Genomic DNA, 23,389 nt, shown 5'->3' with positions numbered 1-23,389 from the left:
GTTTTGATAAAAGGCATGAATAGAATGCAAACATCACCTAATTAATAATAATAATAATAATAATAGATTTATTTCATTGGATCATCATATAAGTTTACAACTTCTTTACATAAGAGTCCAGTTACACATTAATTATGTCTTGCTACGGCGAACTTTGATTCACACACTATCGTTTGATCAACATTGGCCATGCAGATATTGTTTGAAGCAGATGAGGCGAACTACGATGTTATGGTGGTTACGCCAAATTTTTTTATCATAGTAAATCACCATTAGTTAATCAAGTACTCGTAATGAACCAAAACTGCAAACGAGTTCCTAACGAGTTTGACCTTGGCTAAACTTTAAACTCGTAAGCCTGGCTAGTTTTTTAACAAGAGTTATGAAGGAGGAGAAAACTAGCTATATGTTTTACTACGCTTTGTCATAAACTTGACGTCATGGACTATTTGCGGCTTGGCCAACTTGTTTTTTGGCGCGCATTGTTTTTTTATTTTTGGTCCCTCACTCTCTCTCCTGCTCGCTACAATAGTGTACAGTTAATGTTTTATACTGCTAATAATTTATTACTTTGTACAAATGAAAGTCGAATGCCTTATTGTAATAATTAAGCTGAATTTCCCCTACAATTGGCATCTCTGCTGGGGATCGAGCAAGTAAATATTTTTATAACGACGTCAGTCAGCATGCAAGGCTTCACTTAAGCCGCTTAAGTTGCAACAAGAGCCTTTGGCGGAAGGTGGAGTAGTAAGCCCGTATATGGGATATATACAACCATTAACTCATGACAACTATCGGGTCTGGAGTTATCAAATGCAAATGTTATTGCGGAAAGATTGCCTGTGGAAAATAGTTATTGAAGAAACAGCACCAGCCCTATCTGCAACAGATATGGTGAAACGGGCCTATTCAGTCATAGCACTTGGTGTCTCAGAAGATTTGTGGACACTTATTGGAGGCGAGAATACGGCAATAGACATATGGAAAGCATTTGAACCCATATCCATAGCTAGAATTGTCAATTATACATACAATTCTATACTATCGAATATCAAGACAGAGAGAATATGACAGCTTTTATTGGAAGAGTATTTTGGGGCAAAAGGCAGTTGCAAGCTGTAGGAGAACTTGTTGACGATAAAATGGTATCGTACCTTCTTATTGGAACATTGCCAGAGTCATATCAAGGCTTGTCTCTATAATATATGATTCAGATGATAGAAGCTTCGTATCTTCAGTTATAAAGAATCAGTTGATTGCGGAGTATAGATATCAGAATCCTCAGGTGAAGAAGAGTAGAAATGGCTCGCACCCCAAGTATAAGCATTTCCATGGTAAGTGCTATAATTTTCAGACTTGGTGTCATCGTGCAGTGGGTTGTAAAAAAGAGAAGAGAGAAGATAAGTCAAAAGACAAGAAAGGGAAACCCGTTGTATTAACAGTAGCAGCGCTTGTATCGGGTATAGCGAGAACAGATGAATGGGTAGAATAGTAAAATGTCAAGTTCTACAAAAGGAACAAATTGATGAAGTATATGATTGAGAGTCAGGGGGTGAACACTGAGAAGACCAACAGTATGGAAATATGGCACAAGCGCGTCAGACATTTAAACGTAGAAGATATTAAATATATGGCAAGGTATAATATGTTGGATGGTTTGGAGATTGAGACAGACGATTTGCCAGTGTGCAATGCCTGCAGGTTATCAAAAAGCACACGAAGTACGCATGCGCCATTGAAAGAAATCCGTAGTAAAGATGTTTTGGAGTTAATACATTCCGATGTATGGGGCCCTCACCGATTAAAATTTTAGGAGGAGCTGGCTACTACATAACATTTATTGATGTTAAAAGCCGTTATTTGAAGGTGTATGTTAGGAAGAAGAAAAGCATTCTTGTTGGTTATGCGTTGTGTACAATGGGATATCATATATGGTTTCCAGACAACCATAAAGTGGTCGAATCAAAGCATATTTCTTTTGATGAAGATTGACTTGGCATTTACAGATTGGAGGGGTGGTATGTCTGAATACCCTGGTCTGACGATAAGATTGAAATTCCTTTAGGACTGACAAAGAACAGGTGCAAACTGAATTGGCGGAAGAGTCCGATCATCAGGAAGAAGTTCAACTGGAAGATTAGCTAGACTTACCCAATCTTAATGAGGCTAGAGGAGGGCAATCACAACAGCTTCAAGAAACGACCACGAAGAATTATATCATAGGACCATATCAGGCTGTGGGATTACCAAGTGGGTGGAAATGTGAAATCCATATTCGACAAAGTGGAAAGACAGCTGGCAAAGGAGACGTTTATTATTACGATCCGAATGGTGTTAAACTGAGATCCAAGCCAGAAGTTGCTCGGTATCTTTGTGAGAAAGACTCAATTATGTTATGGATTTATTCACGTTTCCGAAGAAAAGGGTTGATCCTGATACAGAGCCGACTTTGATCTCTACGTACTGTACAGAAGTGGTAATTCCAACTAGTTTCACAGAGGCAGTCAATTCACCGCAATGTATTGATTGGAAGAGAGCCATGGATTGCGAAATGGAGACTTTAGAAGAACGAAGAGTAGTAACAGTCGTTTTTAAACCATCACATGAAAAGATCATTGGCTGTCGTTGGGCTTACGCATTAAAGAAGGACCACACAGGAAAGATTCTTTGTCACAAGGCACGTATAGTGGCGCAGGGATATGGACAATTACAGGGAATAGACTATGAAGAAGCATTCTCACCAGTCATCAGTTTTTCAGAAGAATTCTCGCCAGTCATCAGTTTTTCACTTGTCCGTTTGTTTATATCGCTATTCGTCGTTTGTCTGGGCTGGGCTCACAGTCATATGGACGTCATGAATTAATATTTCTATGGATCTCTGGACAAGCCTGTATTCATGAAGCAAATCCTCGGGTATGGGAGGCAATGGTTTCTGGAACTTGATATTGCGTTCCATTAGCTAGGTTTCTCAAAATTGCTAGGTACGAATTGCGTATATTTCATCCCATTCAAAATTGTGGTACTGGTCTATGTAGATTTGGTCGTATTGGCACGGAGTGAAAATCTTGTTGCGTTCAAGCTTTTATCTACCAAGTACAAGTTAAAAAAACATTGGTCCCATACGAAAATTATTGGGCGTAACATTTGATTTTAAAACTGATGGTACTTTGAAAATGCACCAAACAGACTATAATGTTGATAGGCCAGAAATTTGATTTACGTTGTGATACACCAGTCAGTTTACCTATGCCACCGAACACTGTCTTAACAAAGAATGACTGCCTGGAGACACTAGAGGATAAAAAGCACATGGAGGATACTCTGTATAGAGAATTAATTGGCTGCCTGATGTTCGTAGCACAACGTACTCATGATTCATTGGATTCTACTATGCCAGCTAAAGCTATACCTTTTGTCTACATCGAAATTAGGTTTAAAGTCCAAGATTACAAATTAATATTTATTGGGCAACAGATAGACTCTAGACAATCACAAAGCGGTTACGTAGTGTACTTGGGAGGTCTGTGAAACAAAAATCTGCGGCCTTATCAACGGCTGAAGCGGAATATGTAGCACTAACGGAAGCAATAAAGGAATTTTCATGGCTTCGACCTATCCTGGGTGAAGTAGTCGTTTGGAGTTACATTTGGCAAGCCTCTCGTTCAGTGTGACAGTCAATTTTCAATATCATTATCGAAGAATAATATAGAAAATCAACGCTCCAAGCATATTGATTTATGTTATAGATTTATTTGGGAGAACTTAAACTGATACATTTTTTTAGAATATGTACAGTCGTTTTATAATGTTGCTGATCTTTTCACTAAATAATACCAATCTTAAGAAGTTTCAATTAATGTTGCATTTGGAAGTGTATAGTTCGTGTTATTATGTCAAAGAGGAGGAGTGAAGGAGGAGAAAACTAGCTATATGTTTTACTACGCTTGGGGCTTGGCCAACTTGTTTTATGACTCGCATAGTTTTTCTTATGTTTTTGTGTCTCACTCTCTCCTGCTCACTAAGATAGTGTACAGTTAATGTTCTACTACTACTAAATTATTACTTTAAACAAATGAAAGTCGAATGCTTTATTGTAATCAATAAGCTGAATTTCCTATACAGGTTACGAAGTTTTGAGCCGAGTACTCGAACTTGATACCACCACTCTGTTTAGGCGAGTACTTGCACCGAGGGGCTAATCACTTCCTTAAATTCTGTACACCAATTACAGCGAGTATAGCCTTTGGTAGTGCTAAATCTGTAATTGACTATGTAATAGCTTTAGTACAGTCATAGCTACTGGCTTGTACACCGATTACGGATAGTGGTCAGCCCCTCGACTTGAACACCCCCCAGTGAAAACTTATAATTGCTTGACCTAATTTTCCATTGCCATGTATCCCTTATAAATTGTTAGGTATTATAAAGCAACAAGACATTTCTAGAAAGCATTTTTGGTTAGTTAAACGAAAGCTTAATTAGGTAAAATTGTTAATTCAGAACATAAAAATTTCCATTTTTAACTCCTCGCATTGATTTTAAAAATAATTATTTTTAAATTTGAGACTTAAACATGTATTAGCTCATATTCATTGCTAATCATGTAGCTCTGCAAAAATAAGATAAAACAACTGGTTTTTTAGTGTTGTTGAAGTGGGCATACAATTTTTTTAAATGAATATGGCGCTGCTACTCGCATGGACATTGACATTGATATGTGACCTTAGACAGATGTTTATTTCTAAGGATCTTATGAATAGCTTATTATTTAACTGATGTATAGTAACAGGTCGTTTTCTTGTGACAATTTTTCAGGCTGCATTTCTATCCAAGAAGGAAACCAAACCCAGTGGTGGTTGGTTCAGCGGTTGGTTTGGTGGAAAGAAAGAAGACAAACAGGAATCTAAAGGGCTTGAAATAGGTTAGTTCATTTTATACTTTTACTTTACTATTAAATTTTATCTCTATTCTTGTTTTTATTGTAACTGATTTAAAGGGTCACATCTTTGTTTTATTAATCTTGAGTAGCTATTAAGTAGCTCCTCCTCTTCCATATCTTTAAAATTATAATATTTCATGCTATCCACTGTTAACTATCATGTACCTAATCCCGAAGTCATTTCTGTTACATATTGGTCAGCCATGGCAACAGAGACCATTGAGGGACTAAACCAATCCTTATTTATATATACTTCAGCGACCTACATTTTATATAGTAATAAATAATAAAGTAAAACCACAAATTATCGAAGAGGCCCAACTCGTACTAAAACTAGGTTTGGAGTGATTTACTGTAAGGACTTTGCTGTACTTTGCATCAACCTTTAAAACTGGTCCTTCTGACCAGTGACCCCCTAGCATATGAATTATTAAACTGGTCCTTATGACCAGTGACCCCCTAGCTTATGAATTATTTAACTGGTCTCATATAAAATGTTCTAATGTCATTTATAAGCCTAAAAAAACCTATATTACATGTTTAGAAGTTAGATTATGTTGGTAACATTAACTTTACACGTATTCAAAATAGTTAACTTTATTTTATGAGTACCACAAGAATAGTACAATATTGTACTATCTCACCTAAGACTTCTACCATAGCCTAGAAGACCCTTGTAATTTACCGTATTATCTCTCTTTCTCTAGGCCCCGTAACTCCAGAGTCCCTGGTCCGTTACCGCGTAGCCAGGGTAGCCTACCGTACTTGTGGGAAAACGAGACTTAGAGGATTGAGGGTTTGAGGCCGGAGGGGGGTTAGACAGTTCCACTTGTTTGAGGGATGCGAGCAAAGGGACTCTACATAAAACCTCGGCGTGCGGCCGCAGCGGTAGTAAGGGGAGTCGCTGTACATAAAAATCCAGTGAATAGGAAAATCAAAATTGATATAAACCTTGAATTAAAAGGTCATCTATTATTTGGAATTATTAAACTGGTCACCTTCTGTTTTTTTTGTTATTATTTCGAATTAATAAACTGGACACGGTGACCAGTGACCCCCCAAATTTTTAATAATTAAACTGATCTGAGTAATTAATTAAATTGTCTTTGACCACCTGACCACCGTTATTTCCAAGGCTGCTTTGCATAGGTTATTATAAATGTCATCCGCAAAGTCAATGCAGACAGTCCAGACACTATAGCAGATTAATGTCATCTGCTAAACATAACAGACAATAAAGCAGACGAATTTCGTCTGCAAACCAAAACTAAAACTTTTCTTGTTGTGTCATGTTCTTTTGAGAGAGAGATGTATATGTTAAGATGGATTAACAGAATATAACTATAGGAACATCTTTTTCATTTAATAAGTTAGATGTTGAAAGTTATGTGAACTGGAAGTTCAACATGAAAATGTCCTTGTTAGATTTTGGCCTTTGGGGGATTATTGATGAAACAGATGAAGACCATGGGGAAGAGGCTGATGCTAAAGTTAAAGAAAGATATGAAACTAGAAAACAAAGTATTGTCAAAATTGTCATTAGGTGTTGATGAACAACACAAGAACTTAGTGTCACAGTATGATACGGTTGTGGAGGTTTGGACTGCACTCAAGAGCTAGAGCCAAAGTCAAGGGCTCGGATAGCATCCGTACGTAATGCATTCCTAAGTTATAAATATAATCCACCTGAGAGTATGTCTGGATTTTTAGGGAGAGTTAGTTAGTTAGAATTAGCTTTTCGAACTTTAGCCCCAGATGAGATAGCATACCAGATGATTTGTAGACTACCAGAACAGTATGAGAACACCATTCAAAGAGCATATCAACTAGATGATGCAGAATTTACTCCAGACAAAGTCAAAGCTCTACTTGTAGCTGAATACGAAAGACAGAAACTAGTACAAAAGGATGAAGAGAAGACAGATAAACATAGCGGATTTGCATCTTTACAATACAGACAGACTGGTCAACAGAGAAATAGATTTACACATCAAAGATGTGGGATTTTCCGTGGGCGACGAGGAAGTCAAAATGCAAGTATACATCAAAGTTTTGAATGTTATAAATGTGGAAAAACTGGAAATATAGTGAGACATTGTCAAGAAAATATTCAAATAGATGCTAGACAAATAGATCAAAGAGGTAATAGACAGGATCGCAACCAGAACAATCCAGCGAGAAAAGGTTACTCTAGTGGTTGGGTACAATAACAGTTCATATGGGAATGCATATTTGGCTTCAGCGATGATATCAACATCAGATAGATTTCTGAGTTTTTTATTGTGGTGCTACTCACCATTTCTGTCATAAAAGAGAATTTTTCGTTCAATATCGAGAAATAGATGTACCGATTGATATTGCTCAAGGAGAAGCAAAGGCTCTTGGAACCGGAGTTGTTAATATGATAGTCAAGACACCATATGGAGAAGAATTAATACATTTGACAGATGTATTCTACGTTCCTAATTACAACAGGAATTTATTATCAGTGAGAAGATTTGATAATAATGGGTGTAAGATCGTAATAGTTAATGGATCTCCCTTACCGAAAAACGTTAGCCTAATAATCGTTAAAAAGTTGTTGCATTAAATCTTAATAAAATCAAATAATACTGCAATCTCATTGGTTCTTATAAATTACGTTTTTCGACGCGATTAACGCTGCCTCTGCAAGGACGCAAAATATAAGAACGCCTCCTCCCCCCCCCCTTAGCGTGACGGGGTTAGGTGCTCAAAGTGTCCGTCGATAGTCTCGACATGTTCATTCTCCCTGAGTATAAATAAATAAATACATTCTTGGTAATATAAATATCTGATATTTATTACTTTGCCTCTGTGGTTCCAAATAAAGCTTCTCGGAGAAGTTTGTTTTCCAGCTCTAACCGTTCATTATTGCTTTCTAAAACTAATCACATGCGAAAATTAAATGTTTGATTCGAGAAAAATAAGTAAATTATGTGATTTATGATAATTACTTTCGTATTTCCTTTTCAAATCGTCCAAAATGGCATCGTTCTCCATGATATAAGTGAAAGAGCCCCACCGGTGTTTGGAAAATTCACCCAGAAAATCAGGTAGTGGATGACGCGTTGTAGCTTTCTCTATGTCTTCAATTCGCGCGGGAAACTGACGAAATTCAAACGCCATCTATTGCGCGCGAAGCCACTGATTTCTTATATCAATAGTCTTTGGCAACGTTTTGATAATTTTGTGGCAATTTTTGAAACTCGTCTTGTGTCACCCTGAGTAGTCCTTTTGCATATACTATACCTTTTTATCATTTACTATATTTTTTGCTGTATATTCAGCCTGCAATGTTTTAACAGCAACTTTAAGGCAATCTTTAGGAGACAACAGTTGAGGTGATTTTTGACAAACATTATAGCAACCTTTAAACCATTAATTTTCTTTATAAGTACTAGAAAGTCTCAACAAATAAAGTTGTGTTTGGTTGCCTATTAGTTGCCCCAAAAAGTCGAAGTTTCTCTATAGTTGACAAAATATTGCCAATTGGTTGTGTGAAATTTTTGTAAGGGCTATTAAAGTGCATGTTGTTGATGCATATATTCCAAGTACTGATGGACACACAGAGAACCGATTATTAAAGCCTAGATGTAATGCAAGTTTAACTATTGATACTGCTAGATGGCATCAAAGATTGGGGCACCCTTCAGTGAAATGAATGAGAGAATTACAGAGTAAAGAGACGGTTCATGGCTTACCAGAATTAGGTTAGGTTAGGTTAAGTGCGGCGCCAATACTTGGCGTACGATACCGATTTGATAAGGTTATTTATGGATATCTTAACTTTCGCGCGTACTATAGGCTATAGTTGAGGTTAGGTTTTTATTTTTTCATTGGAAATAAAATCCCGTTGAAATGACCTCTAAAACTGGAACTATAGCATATTGGATGGATTAGAGGCCATTCCTACTAAAATCTCATTTGTAATGGCCTCTAATGCAGGAACATAAGCGTCTTGTTTTGGAGTCCATAATAACAAAATTTCTCCTGTTAAAATGGCCTCTAATATAGGATGCTAAGGTTCTAATATTATAGACTGTTTCATTGGTATTTTTATTATATTGGCCTCTAATTTAGGACGCTTAAGCTCCTGGATTAGAGGCCAATAAAACGTGAAAAAATCGAGCTCTTGAAACCAAAGGCGGCCACTTTGCTGTAGGCCATATAATGCTTTGTATAACTTTAAACAATGGGTATTGGGATTTCCACGTTCATATCCCGGGATCTGCTTCATATAAATATCCCTATCAAGTTTGCCATACAGATAAGCGTTCCGCACATTAAAGTGATTGTGTGCCCATCCGAAAATTATGACAAAAATGGCAAAGAAAAGGCGCACTAACGCAAAATTTACTACTGGTGAGAATGTTTCATTATAATCAATTCCTTCGGTCTGTGTATACCCCTGTGCGACTATTCTTGCCTTATAACGAAGTATCTTGCCACTAGTGTCTCTCTTGATTGTATACACCCATCGACAGCCAATGACATTCTTCTCATTTGGTTTTTCTACCAGTTCCGTGACTTCCCTTTCATCTATGATACCCATTTCTTCATCCATCGCATCTTGCCATTTCTTTGATTGTGGCGATCTCATGGCGTCTTTATACGACTTAGGAACTTGTACCTCTGTACAGTTAGCTTCGAAGATTTCAGAAATATCCGCTGAGACCAATAATTGCATCATTGCCTGCTTCCTGCTAAAGTTGAAAATATCGATATCATATGGTAGATTGTTTCTTGTGAGATGCTCTTGTACTTCTCATGTTGAACGGAATTTATTCCCTTTGTCATCATAATAATATATATCTGGTAGTCCTTTTGTTTTTCCTAACTGTCGAATAACGATATCTTTTCTCCAACCAGATGGTAATTCCTTCTCGGTAATGTCCGGAGTAGCTTCAGCATTCACTTTTGGTACTTCTTCAGAATTATCGCTTGACTCGTCTTCGGACAATATGGCTGCTTCAGTGTTTTCAACTTTATCTTCAATTGTTGGTACTGAATTCTCACCGGCATTCTCTTCAAAATGCCAGTTTAATATTTCCTTATCCCCTCTATGTTCTGTGCCTTTAAAGCAATCAATTCCCAATTTATCTTCATCGAAGGTTACATGTTTTGTCTCCACCACTATTTTCATCTGGGTACAGGATACGATAACCTCTTGTTCTATGTGCATAGCCTATAAATATGCCAAGCTTAGCTCTGAAGCTTAGCTTTCCTTTTTGCCGTTGTTTTGGGATGTTAACAAAGGCCAAACACCCAAATCTCTTTAAGTGACCAGCACTGGGTTTACTGCCGATTAGGTACTCGCATGGAACCGCATCTTCCAATAATGAATGTCGCAAGCGATTCTTCAGGTAGACTGCTGTATGAATAGTCTCCGCCCAGTACTTAGCATGCAATTTAGCACCAGTTAACCATGTATCATGTCCAATAGGGTGCGGTTGACCCGTTCAGCAACACCATTCATCTCTGGTGAATAAACGTTTGTTCTTTGGTGTCTTATCCCAGCTTCTTCTCAAAATTGCGTGAAATACCCGGCACACTATTCTAAACCATTGTCGGTTCTTAGTATCTTAATTTTTCTCTCAAATTGGTTTTCTACATAATTTTTAAATTTCTGGAAACAAGAAAATGCTTGATCCTTACTTGTGATGATATAGACCCAGGTATATCGACTGTAGTCATCCACAAAACTGATATAGTAACGGGCTCCGCCTGCAGATGATGTTCGTGCAGGTCCCCAGACGTCGCTGTGCACCAATTCAAGAACCCTCTTGCTTCGCCTCTGGCCAATGCTCTTGTAGCTCTGCTTAGTGCTTTTGTTTAATCTACAAGAGACACAGGTATTGAATTCTCCTTCTAAATTTTCCAACCCTCTGAGCATTTCTTTCTTTGACATATGCTGCAAATCGAACTCATTCACATGCCCGAGGCGTTCATGCCATCTGTTAATATTTGACTTGGATAACTTGGACATGGTATTGCTTTCACAACAACCCTCTTCCTGACTTCCTGTTACAACTTGAGCATCATTTAAAGCATAAAGATTATCCTTGGATAATGGTGCCGTAAAAACAGTTTTTCCCTTTCTATCATAAGCCGTATATTTTCCGTTGAAAATAATTCCTTTATATCCAGCCTGGTCTATTAACCTCCCGGAAATTAAGTTGCGCTTCATACCAGGGGTAAAGACCACATCCCTCAGGCTAATGGAAATGTTATTTCTTCCACCAATTTGAATATCTATATTCCCGACGCCTTCTATTTTAGTCTTGCCTTCTCCGCAAACCGCATCAGCCTTGGAACTCTTAAAATCAGAAAACCACTCACGTCTATTACAAAAGTGATGTGTCGCAGCAGAATCAATGATCCAGTCATCTGAAGGCGTATATGAGCAATGCGCTGATGCTATAAAAATGTGCCTTTCATTCTTTCTTCTCCTTTGATCCTGACCACGTCTCCCTCGAGAACTTGATGTATCCCGCTGTTCCCTTGGGTGTCTATTTTCGCTATCATTTCCTTTCTTCTTACAATCAACTGCTTTATGACCCGGTTGATTGCAATTATAGCATAAACCAGAGAATTCCTTGCGAAAATCTTGATTGAATCTTGAACGATTCTGTCTTGCCCTGCTGTCAACCGACCTGCTGACTCGGGTGAAATAAATATCAGGCTTTTGTTCCAGTAATTTATTCTTTTCAAATTGTCGACTGTATTCTCCGATCAATTTCTTTTTAATATTTGCTGGGGTAAAATCTTTATCATCAAATTGGTAGATTTGTTGGACCAATGGTTCATAGACTTCTGGTAAGGATGATATTAACTGATACGCTACTTCTTTCTCGGCTATTGTTTCCCCAGCCTCAGCCAACTGTTTCTTAATTTCATACAAGCGCCCAATATAGGATGGCATACTCTCACCCGACTTATACTCTATAGTATAAAACTCTTTCCGTAACACTGCTATGCGTGCTCTTGACACCGGTTGAAAAGCTGACCTTAACGTATCCCATACTTCGTCTGGTGTATTAGCTTCTGCTATTATGCTTCTTAATTCTGATGAGATTCCCAATGCAATAATTGCAAAGGCCTTGGACGCACGTAATTTGTACTTAGCTACAACATCAGCTGAAACTTTAGTAGCATCAGGTGGGACTTCAGTTTTGTTCACAATCTCCCACAAACCTCTGTCTTGCAATACTAGGGCCATCTCATATTTCCAGTCATGATAATTAACATGATTTAATTTCTCAATGTGCCCCGATAGATCAGGCACTCCGCCCTCCGCCATCTTGAAACGCCGGCGGGAAAAACGATCTTGAAGCCTTGGCACTCACTGTGGAATGTGGAACCATCTCATTAAGTTTGCTGACAACCACGCTCTGCTACCACTTGTTGGCTTATTAATTGAAATCAGCAATAAAACACAAAGGCATTAATAAAACTATAAACTATTTATTATTATTAAGTAAAAGATCAAGGAAAAGTTAAACACCTTATTAACATCATGGCTATTAGCGGAGTGAGAGTTGGAGAGTTAAAAATAACTGCAGTGTTGCCTAGCGGTTTAGTTCTAAACAATTCAGTTCAGTTCAGTTCAGTTAATATCAAGAGGAACTAGTTAATATATGATAAAGCAAACATGAACTACTAACAGGTTTAAGGTGGGGTTTTAAAGTTTTCCACATGCTACTACTGTCCAGCTTTGAACCTTCAATACTTGACTGTAGTGATTTCTTTTTAGCTTGTTCAATTAGGTTATTTACTTTGTTTCTGAGTCGTTGATATTGATTTTTAAAAACAGCATTCTTCCAGCTCTTTCTTGGATACACATTTCTCAGATGCATATTATGTTTTATATCTGGCGTTACCCAGCTTGGTGTGTTATTTGATATACTTTTTGAAATAAATGGAGCTTGATGATACAAGTTACTATTAATTGCAGAATAAAGTAAGGGGGAGTTTTTTAAGTACTCTGCTGTACTATGCACAGGTTATTATAAATGTTGTCTGCAAAGTCAATGCAGACTAATGTCAGCTGCTAAACATTACATAACAGACGATATAGCCGACGAATTTCGTCTGCAAACCAAAACTTATGGCGTCTTCCATTGGAGTCCTCTGAGCGCTCCTGGAGCGCTCCTAAATATAAAACGTGTTCCATTGGGACAAAAAGGGCAACTCCAAAAAGGAGACGCGTCTTCCATTGGCACTGTTGCTCCCTCGCGCATTGATCCGAGCTGCCCCAACTCGAGGGACGGGGCAACCAAAGAGAGCTATTTTTAAGCAAAGTGACTCTGAGAAAAATTCGTATTCCATTGGGAGGGCTGGAAGTCTAGTCCTCCGAGCACCTAGCGGAGTTCTCTGTGGTAGAGCGATGATGTAGAAGGCAAATCTGGATCACGCTTGGAGCAGTCCCAATGGAAAACGCCATAGTAGCGTTTGGCATTGGGAACCTCCGAGCACTCCCGGAGTGCTCCAAAATCAAAATCCTAGGGAGGGAAGAGTCGGAGGGAAACAAAAGAGTGCTCCAAAAACGTTTCGTATTTCATTGGGAGTTACCAGGGCGAATCCTCCGAGCGACTCCTACAGAGAGCAGGGATGTCAATCAACAAATCCGGATCGCACTCGGAGGTTCCCAATGGAAAACGCAATAAGGCAGCGTTCAGTGACGCTCAACTGAGGGGAAATTGTTAATTAACCGTTGATCTCCGTTTGCAATCGTGACGCCATGTCTGTTGAACGCTTTTTTACGATTGTTGTAAATTTTATAAAATATCGTTTGTCGTGTCGTCTGTGTGGTTTATGGGGAAAACGATTATGCTTCACATATGGCAGCCTTGTTAAATTTTGTATTTGATTTATATTCGGCCCTTTGAAGTGAAAGGGTTGTCTGCTATTTTGTGTTTTTCATTATTCTCTTTTTTTGTGCCTGAATAAACATCTCACACGCTTGGAATCAGTTGTCTTGTTTCTCCCCTACTTAGTATAGCAGTATGTACTTAGAACTAAAATAAATAGTCAGAAATAAAGTGAGCATGCATAGTTTAATATAAATAAGTCTGCAACTAGCCTTCCCGCGTGCTGTGACGTCACGATTGCGTTTATCAACCAAATAACCGGCTCTTTCAGCCGCTTATTTCGTTGACTCTCTGGTTTCAAACGTGACGTCAATCCCATAAGTGAAAAAAGTCCTACAGTAGCGAATGCGCATTTAACGGTCCAACCGTTTGCTGTTACTGAACGAGGCCTAAATCTGCTTGATGTGTCATGTTCTTTTGAGAGAGAGATGTATATTTGGATATTTTATCTTTTGGTCTTCATTAAACTTAATTTCATTTCATTTCAAGATATCTAGAATATTTACTAATTGCCATTAATCCCACACATTTACAATATAGAGGGGATCATATAATCATAAAGAGTTTCTAAACACTCAGTTAAAAAAGACTATAGGTGTGTGTTGATTTACAATATAAAGCAACATCATAAATTCATAAAAGTTTTTCAATAACCAGTTTAAAAATAACCATGATACCAAAAATCGTAAATCTGTAACCATAGCTTGAGTGAGCCTGTTATACCCTTACCAAAAAATAAGTGGTCTTGTAACTTTTTAAGTTGGTATTTGGAACAAATGCCAACTAAATACCAACTAAAAACCTACTTAAAAACCACTTTACACCAACTTAAAACCAACTAAAAGCTTTCTTAATAAAGACCACTTAAAACCAACTTAAAACTTACTTAAAAAGACCTCTTAATAAAGACCACTTAAAGCCAACTTATAACCTACTTAAAAATTATAAGTAATTATCTGCCCTTACCAAAAAATAAGTTGGTTTTTAGTTGGTATTTAGTTGGTTTTCGCATTTAAGTTGGTTTTAAGTTGGTTTTTAGTTGGTATTTAGTAGGTTCTCACATTTAAGTTGGTTTTAAGTTGGTTTTAAGTAGGTTCAAGTTGCCAGCATATTTTAATAAACTATTTAAAGAGGTAATAAGTTGTTTTTAAGTTGGCTGGAAAATACTCATTTTTTGAAGTTGGTTTTAAGTTGGTTTTTAGTGGTCAGATAATTCCTTATAATTTTTAAGTAGGTTATAAGTTGGCTTTAAGTGGTCTTTATTAAGAGGTCTTTTTAAGTAAGTTTTAAGTTGGTTTTAAGTGGTCTTTATTAAGAAAGCTTTTAGTTGGTTTTAAGTTGGTGTAAAGTGGTTTTTAAGTAGGTTTTTAGTTGGTATTTAGTTGGCATTTGTTCCAAATACCAACTTAAAACCAACTTAAAAAGTTACAAGACCACTTATTTTTTGGTAAGGGTGACCACTAAAAACCAAATTAAAACCAACTTCAAAAAATGAGTATTTCCCAGCCAACTTAAAAACAACTTATTACCTCTTTAAATAGTTTATTAAAATATGCTGGGAACTTGAACCTACTTAAAACCAATTTAAAACCAACTTAAAACCAACTTAAATGTGAAAACCAACTAAATACCAACTAAAAACCAACTTATTTTTTGGTAAGGGTAGAGACATTAATTTATCTCAAATTCTTTCGCACCTTCATCGAATAACTATATTTTCTAGCAGGAAGTTTGTGTAAATATAAAATGGCGGAAAGGTGTAGAGAAAGTGTAACCCCTTACCAAAAAATAAGTTGGTTTTTAGTTGGTATTTAGTTGGTATTCACATTTAAGTTGATATTAAGTTGGTTTTAAGTGGTGAGCATATTTCAACAAACTAGTTAAGTTGGTAATAAGTTGGTTTTAAGTTGGTGGGAAAATGCCTTTTTCTTTAAGTTGGTATTTAGTTGGTTTTTAGTGATCAGAAAATTACATATTATTTTCCAAGTTGGCTTTAAGTGGTCTTTATTAAGTAACATTTTAAGTATGTTTTAAGTTGGCTGTAAGTGGTCTTTATTAAGTAACATTTTAAGTATGTTTTAATTTGGCTGTAAGTGGTCTTTATTAAGTAACATTTTAAGTAAGTTTTTAGTTGGTTTTAAGTTGGTGTTAAGTTGTTTTTTAGTTGGTATTTGTCTCAAATACAAACTTAAAACCAACTTAAATAGTTCTTAGACCACTTATTTTTTGGTAAGGGACTGTTCTAAGAAAATAACCAGTTCCTTTTTACCTTTAATAAATGCAAAATCTAGATTTACGCCCTGAATTACTAATGCCTATTTATTTGGTACTTAATTTTCACTCTAACTTTCATTACTTACTACTTGTTCCTTTATCTGGGTTTAGTTAGTTCAAATATTTTTATTTGTATCATCAATCCTCCTAATCACAGAATAGGTTATAAGGTAAATTTGTACACACAAAAGGAAAGGTTAACACTCACCAAACTACGAAGGGCCATATTCGGAATAATGGAAAGAACTCTGTCTCGTCAGGAAGAACGAACTACAAGTGAGCAAGAACGCTAGAGGGTTGTCGGGCTATGTGGAAGACAACTAAGATGGTGATGCGGGATTGGCTACTCTAGCCTTCCCTTAATTAACTAAAATAAAAACTGCCAGTCCTATTCCCCCTGGCTACTTCTCCTGAACTCCACACTCGACCTTGTAGACTCCTTAATATATATATATTCCAGAGAATTATAGCGCCCCCTGGGGATGGGCGATGATATCAGCTGTCAGACGAATCATAGTTTGGTGGGTGTGTACATTATAATACAATAATATGAACAAAGGTAGGAATATAGGAAATGTCTGGCTGTCAAGAGGAAACAACTGGTTCCCCCTTTGCCTAGGCCTAAATACGTAAGCTAATGGAAATTTATAAATATAGAATACTCCTTCTGTTAAATTCTCCCCCCTGAAGAAAAGCTGGAACCATCGGTGGAAGGCTTGTGGAGGCGCTCTCTTCGTGCTTGTAGTTGGGGACAATTCCGCCTGAGGTGGTCTCCCTGGACATATAAAACATCGTCGACTCCATCTCGGAGGAATATTTGTTAGTGGTTGGATTCCTTCTGGAGTAGGCAGCAAGGGTTCGTTAACCGGTGAAAATATGGCGGTAGAAATCTCTGTAATTAAAGGCTCATTATTAATAGTTCTGGTTAACGTCGGTGCAGCTTCAAAGAAATCCTTGGGGAATTCCTGGTTTAAGGACCCCAAAACAGTGTCGTCATCCGAGTCTAATTCACTCCGGTCCGGTGCAAGGGAAGACTTAGTCAGGGAGGGAAGTTGAACAGGCACTAGTTTAGGTGAGATGGTGGTTGGAGGATGCGGATCAGTTCCACTTAAGCCGCCATGCAATAAACAGTGATCACATATACAATAGAAGAACTGATTAGTTTTAAGGTCTTCTCTATTTAATAGGATAATGGGGTCGGCGTCCGCCAACACGAGTGCAAAGATTTTTAATGGACGATCATCTAAATATAGCAAAACCTCTTGTATATATCCTGTTAGGGACTGCCTTATTTGGAAAGAAGGCCACACTTGATTAAGCCGGGCAGAAAACCTGTTCAGATTATCCCCTAATATGGCCATATTTGGAGATTTAGCGACAGCGCCTAAGGTGATAAAGGAATACGGTGATAGGTATAAGATAGATAGGGGAACCAGCTCATCCCTGTTTCCCTCAACGGTGACATAGGAAGCTAAAAAAAAAGAAACAATAAAGAAAAACAAATAATTAGCAATAATTAATTCACATGCCTAACTGTTTCCCAAGGAGGTGTATATATTAAGTCCTCCTTTGTAAAATTAAAGCACTTTAAATCCAGATTAGGGAGTAGATCATGATGCTCGATTAAATAAGTTTGTGCATTGACTCTAGATCTTAATTTTGTTCTAAATGGAGGCGGTGCATGATAATAAATATCTCGGTTGGGACCACCTGGCTGAACTGTCCCACGGTATACTACCTCTCGGACAAATCCTTGTTCAAAAGGTAAAATAGTCCGTTCGGTTAACTTCGGAAACTGTTGAAGTAATACTTCTCTTGTGATAGAACTAGGTGGTTGCACGGTATCTTCACTGCTACTAGAGGCTTCTAAATTTTGATTTACGTTAATAGCAACCGGCGAGTGAGTAGGCAATTGATCAGAGATATCCGATCCAGAAATTTCAGGATGGAATTGATTATCATCGTTCAATTCGGAGGAGTTACGCTCTTCGTTATCCGCCTGTTCTGACTGCGAATCTGATTCCTCCGAGGCTTCTTCAATGCTTCCTATAGTATGGAATAACTTCAACTGATTTAGATTCGCTTGGCATCTAAGACCAGTGCCTAGATGTTCTAGTTCATAAACTAAATTATTATCAGTAATTTTTTTTATAACTTTATATGATCCAAGCCATTTTGGAGCTAACTTAGCCGAGTAATGTACTTCCGCTCGAGATAAGGGGTGATTTTCCCTCCATACCAACATTCCCGTCTCTAATAAGACATCTTCTCGCCTGAGATTATAGAATTTCCGTTGCTTAGCTTGATTGCGTAGGATAGTTTCTTTAGCAAGTTCCAACTCTTCCTGTAGTCGAGCTAGCCTGTCTTGACTTTCAACAGTAGCAGTGTCAACGTTGATACGTTCTACTACTTCTTGGTAAGCCTCCCAGGGTAATCTTGCCTCTCGACCGTGATTTAAGTAAAATGGAGTACGCCCAGTGGTGTCATGTGGGCTAGAGTTATGGATAAATTGTAAGGCATGCAATCCTGTATCCCAGGTTTGGTGGTCATTTCCTACATGCATGGACAGTAAAATGCCTATTTCTTTGTTTACTCGTTCAGTAGGATTGGACTGCGGATGATAGGGGGAGGTAAATTTAGTTCTAATATTAAACATAAGACAAGTTTCCTTCCATAGTCGAGAAACAAATTGACCTCCATTATCAGATAAAATGGCTTTAGGGGAACCCCAACGCATTACTAAATTCTTAAGGCTTTGACTTACTACCTCCGCAGTGGCTGACCTAAGAGGAATGACCTCGATGTACCGAGTGAATACGTCTACAAAAAACTAAGAGATACTTATGACCTGAATTGACTAAGAGGTAAGGGGCCCATGAGGTCAACACTGACTAAGTCCCAAGGCTCATGGACCGTGGTTGAAGCCATATAACCAGGAGTTTTCCTATTCCTTCCTTTGTATTGCTGACAAGCTACACAGGTTCGAACAAAAGTTGCTACCTCTAGTTTTATGGTAGGCCAATAATAACGATATCTGATTTTTTCATATGTCTTATCTCGGCCCCTATGGCCTGAAAGCATATGGGAATGGTATAGATTAAGAGCTCTAGCTCTTAAAGATTTAGGTAATAGGATTTTTCGGGGGTCACCCATGAAGGCCTTTCTATATATAACACCATTAAGAGCTTCATATAGTTTATGGGTCTGTCCATCTTGCATAATGCTCATAATGATAGGTAAGCATTCAGGGTCTATTGCTTGTTCTTGTAGGATCTCTGGAAGGGTAATTGAGTCCATTAAAAAAGGAGGTGGTATTGGTAATATGGGGTTTATATTGATGGCTCCCAAGGCTATAGGTAAGCCCAAAGATGGTGTAGGTCTAAATAGAAGGTCGGCAACCACATTCTCAGATCCCTTTTTATATTGTATGGTGAAACTAAAGGTTTGTAGGTAAATGATCCAACGTGCTACACGGGCAGAGGGATCCTTTTGGGAAAGTAACCATTTTTTGGCTTTTTGGTCGGATATAACTATAAACTGACGACCCTCTAAAAAGTGTTTATATTTGTGAATAGCCCATAATATTGCAAGACATTCCTTCTCATAGGTAGAATAATTTTTTTCGGCCTGATTAAGGACGCGAGAACCATATGCTATGGGATATTCAACGCCTTCCTCGATTTGAGAGACCAATACCCCTAATGCTATATTACTAGCATCTGTCGTTACCAGAATAGGTCTATCATTTTTAAAATGAGCAAGAGGTGACTTATTGGCTTCTATAATAGCAATTTTAAGATTTTTAAAGGCTTGTTCACATTCATCCGACCAATACCATTTTACTTTTTTCCTTTTTAACCTAAATAAAGGAGCAGCTAACTCAGCATATTTAGGAATAAACCGGGCATGCCATCCCGTAAACCCCAAAAATGATTGTAGCGATTTGAGATTGTAGGGCCTAGCTAAAGCAGTAATGGCTTCTACCTTTTCAGGATTAATATGAACTCCTTTCTCATTTATAATATGGCCCAAAATCAGCGCCTCCTTTCTGGCAAAGAAACATTTGGACATATTTAAGACTAGTCCTGCATTTTGTAGCTGGAGAAAAACATACTCTAGGGCCCTTGTGTGCTCTTCCCAAGAACTTGAGGCAATAATTAAGTCATCTAAATAGGTAGCGATATTAAAACTAGCCTTGTCTCTAAAGATGGAATCCATGAGCTTTTGGAATGAGGCTGGGGCCGAAGCTAAACCAAAAGGCATAACTCGGTATTCGAATTTTCCAAAGGGGGACGTAAAGGCTGTTTTTTCAATGCTATCTGGGTCCATGGCTACCTGAAAATACCCAGATTTAAGATCTAAACTGGAAATAAATTTAGGTTGGCCTAATTCCAATAAGATAGTATTAATGTCAGGTAATGCATAAGAGTCAAATTTTGAGACCTTATTTAAATTCCGATAATTTATACACATTCTGGTACCGCCTTCCTTTTTTGGTATAATAGTAATATTTGAAGTCCATGGACTTTTGGAGGGCTGAATAAGACCTTCACTTAATAATTTTTCAATATGATCTTTAATATGGTTTTTTTCAAAGGTTGTGAATTTTTTATGGTAGGCTGTTACTGGTTTAGCGTCACCGGTATCTATTGAATGTCGGATAACCTCAGTACGTCCTAATTTTCCAGAAATAAAAGTTTAGGAAATTGGTCTAATAGAAGGGTTAATTGTTGTTGTTGACTAGGAGATAAGGTAGCAACATCTACTGCTTCCGAAATGGTATGCTTTAGTTCTTGGGGATTTATCCCATTGATAACTATTGGAGGGGCAACCACCAAGTTATTATGTATATTATTTAAACAAATGACCTTATCGGGATAATTTATAACTGCTCGATTTAACACTAGAAAATCATGGCCCAGAATAATGTCACAAAATAGGGTAGGAACTAAATGGAAGGTGTGAGTATAAGTAGTGTTATTGATTTGAAAAGGTATGCAGACCTTGCCCTTAGTAAAGAAAAAATGACCGTCCGGCATAAAAACACAGTCATCTTTTAACGCCATATCTTTAAACTGTTGTAGTTTAAGTTTGTAAAAAGTATGTAAAGACATAAATGAGGCTTCTGCCCCACCGTCTATACGGGCGAAGAAAACACAAGAAGGAATTTGTGATGACTGGATGGTAAGAGGTAATGCGAAAGAAGATGGTTTGTTCTTTCTTAAGTTACCAAAAGCAAGATGATGTCTAGAATAAGTTATAGAGGGTTTTTTTTTCGTTTCCCACAAGAGACAAAACCTCTAATTTTGCCCTTGGCTATTAGTTTTCCTGCAATTCGGGGCAGTTAGGCCTAATATGTCCCGGCTTCCCACAATGATGACAGGCTAACCTCCAGTGCTTATTTCTAGGAACATCAGATTGTATAAGTTCGAGTCTGTTTTTTCTACGTGCTCAGCTACAATGGGGCTAGGTCTAAGGCGTCTCTCGATTTGTTCAGCAAAGCGTAACAAGTCGGAAATCGAGCGAAATTCTCTAGCTAAATGGACGTTAATACTCGATTTCATATTTTCTATCAAAAAATAAACAAGTTTTGTTTCATTAATAGGTTCTCTTAGGGTGAGGTTCAAATTTTGAATGCGGTTTATAAAGGTGGTCACAGATTCATTATGTTTTTGCTTAGTGCTCAGTATTTCAACTTCTAAAGCTTGTTCCTCAACTAAAGGCAAAAACGCTGTTCTCAACAGATCGAAAAAGCGTGGGACCGTATCAATATATTGACATTGATTTTGATGGTACCACATCAGCGCTCTATCCTTTAGACACGTGGGTATAAGGGCTAAGAGATCCTCTTCTGTGAGTCGATGTAGGGTTTGAAACATTTCTAAGTTGAATATAAATTCGGTGACCTCCTTTTTATCACCCGAAAAAGAAAAAGTAGGATTAGGTAATTTAGATCTATATGGTACCCCTGGTCGAGAAACTAAATTTGTATTTAACCCATCAAAACATTGCATCATAGCCCCTATGAGGTTATCTAATTGGTCATTACGGCTAGGAATAGGTAAAGTAGGGCTACGTGCGTTAGTACAAGGTGGTAGAGGTGGACTTATGGGTGGAGGTCTTGCAGGAGAGGGGTTTAACAAGGGAACACCCCCAAGGTTGCGAATACCTGGATCAGTGAAAGAACCCCGGCGAAAATTACTCTGTCTACAATCAATAGGTGGAGTGGTAGGTTGTCGCAAAGTAGTATTGGTCCGGAGTAACGGAGGTATGGAACCAAAACCCGATAACCCCGAAAAAGGTACATTACCAGACAGATGGCTGGCTGAGGCTTTAGGAGATGTATGCTGAATATTCTTACTTACATTGCTCCTATGTAATTCAAACCTAGCGACAGGAGGTTGGGCTTCCAGCCCTCTTGTCGGTTGGATGGGTTGTCTATCTTCATTAGGATTTGCTCTGGTAATTCGGACTTCCTTTCTATCTTCTGGGTTTTGGGCACGTGGGATGGAAGATGGAAGTAATGTCGCTCTTGAATTAAAGAAATCGGTTAGAGTGGGCTCAACTTCTCGAGGATTCCAGGCTTCCTCATTGTATCGGAGCCTAGGCTCACGTAGTCTAAAATTTGCATAATTACGAGTCATATCTCGTGGGGAATTTTCTATCGTAGGTAACGGTAGTCGCTGTTCACTTCGTGGTGGAGTAATATAACAATAAAAATTTTTGCGGGACAAAAAAGAAAGGAAAAATAGCAATATTATTCGTGATTAGTGTAGAAATAACCCCTAAAAGGAAAACTCACTTCATGGTTTTACGAGAAAAAAAATGACTAAGGTTCAACGAATAAAGGCCATGGACAATGAAACACGCGGTGGGCCAAGGCCTAATAATTTAACCCTAATGACCATGCATTCGAGCCCCAGCACGGGGGTAACGAAAAAAAGACGGGGAAAAGAGAAACCTGTCGGGCGCCAAAAATTATTTACTGTAACCAATTTGGTTCTCAGTAAGCCTGGGTTCGAAACTTTAGGATTAAATAAATGGGGTCTATGCACGGTCTCGAGGGTTCAAATATTTTTATTTGTATCATCAATCCTCCTAATCACAGAATAGGTTATAAGGTAAATTTGTACACACAAAAGGAAAGGTTAACACTCACCAAACTACGAAGGGCCATATTCGGAATAATGGAAAGAACTCTGTCTCGTCAGGAAGAACGAACTACAAGTGAGCAAGAACGCTAGAGGGTTGTCGGGCTATGTGGAAGACAACTAAGATGGTGATG

At 37.9% G+C, this 23,389-nt stretch overlaps 1 protein-coding gene across 5 annotated transcripts in view; it reads left to right on the top strand.

The window, feature by feature from the left end:
• The window catches only part of Vps13 (vacuolar protein sorting 13C), a 110,208-nt gene that overhangs the window by 8,846 nt on the left and 77,973 nt on the right, over window positions 1-23,389 (top strand). For 4 of the 5 annotated variants that reach the window (XM_090163619.1, XM_090163616.1, XM_090163618.1 and 1 more), the window contains exon 11: window positions 4,816-4,921. In XM_090163619.1, the coding sequence (XP_090019745.1) occupies window positions 4,816-4,921 (106 nt within the window). Of the gene's footprint in view, window positions 1-4,815; window positions 4,922-6,772; window positions 6,973-23,389 lie in introns of those variants that run through there. The other variant, XM_090163620.1, reaches the window with a different exon arrangement.

Source organism: Leiobunum rupestre, chromosome 11 (genome assembly GCF_980474605.1).
Source record: "Leiobunum rupestre chromosome 11, qqLeiRupe1.1.hap1, whole genome shotgun sequence".
In the NCBI taxonomy this organism is placed as follows: domain Eukaryota; kingdom Metazoa; phylum Arthropoda; class Arachnida; order Opiliones; family Sclerosomatidae; genus Leiobunum; species Leiobunum rupestre.
Note: the sequence above shows the minus strand (reverse complement) of the source record. Positions and strands in the feature narration are given on the sequence as shown.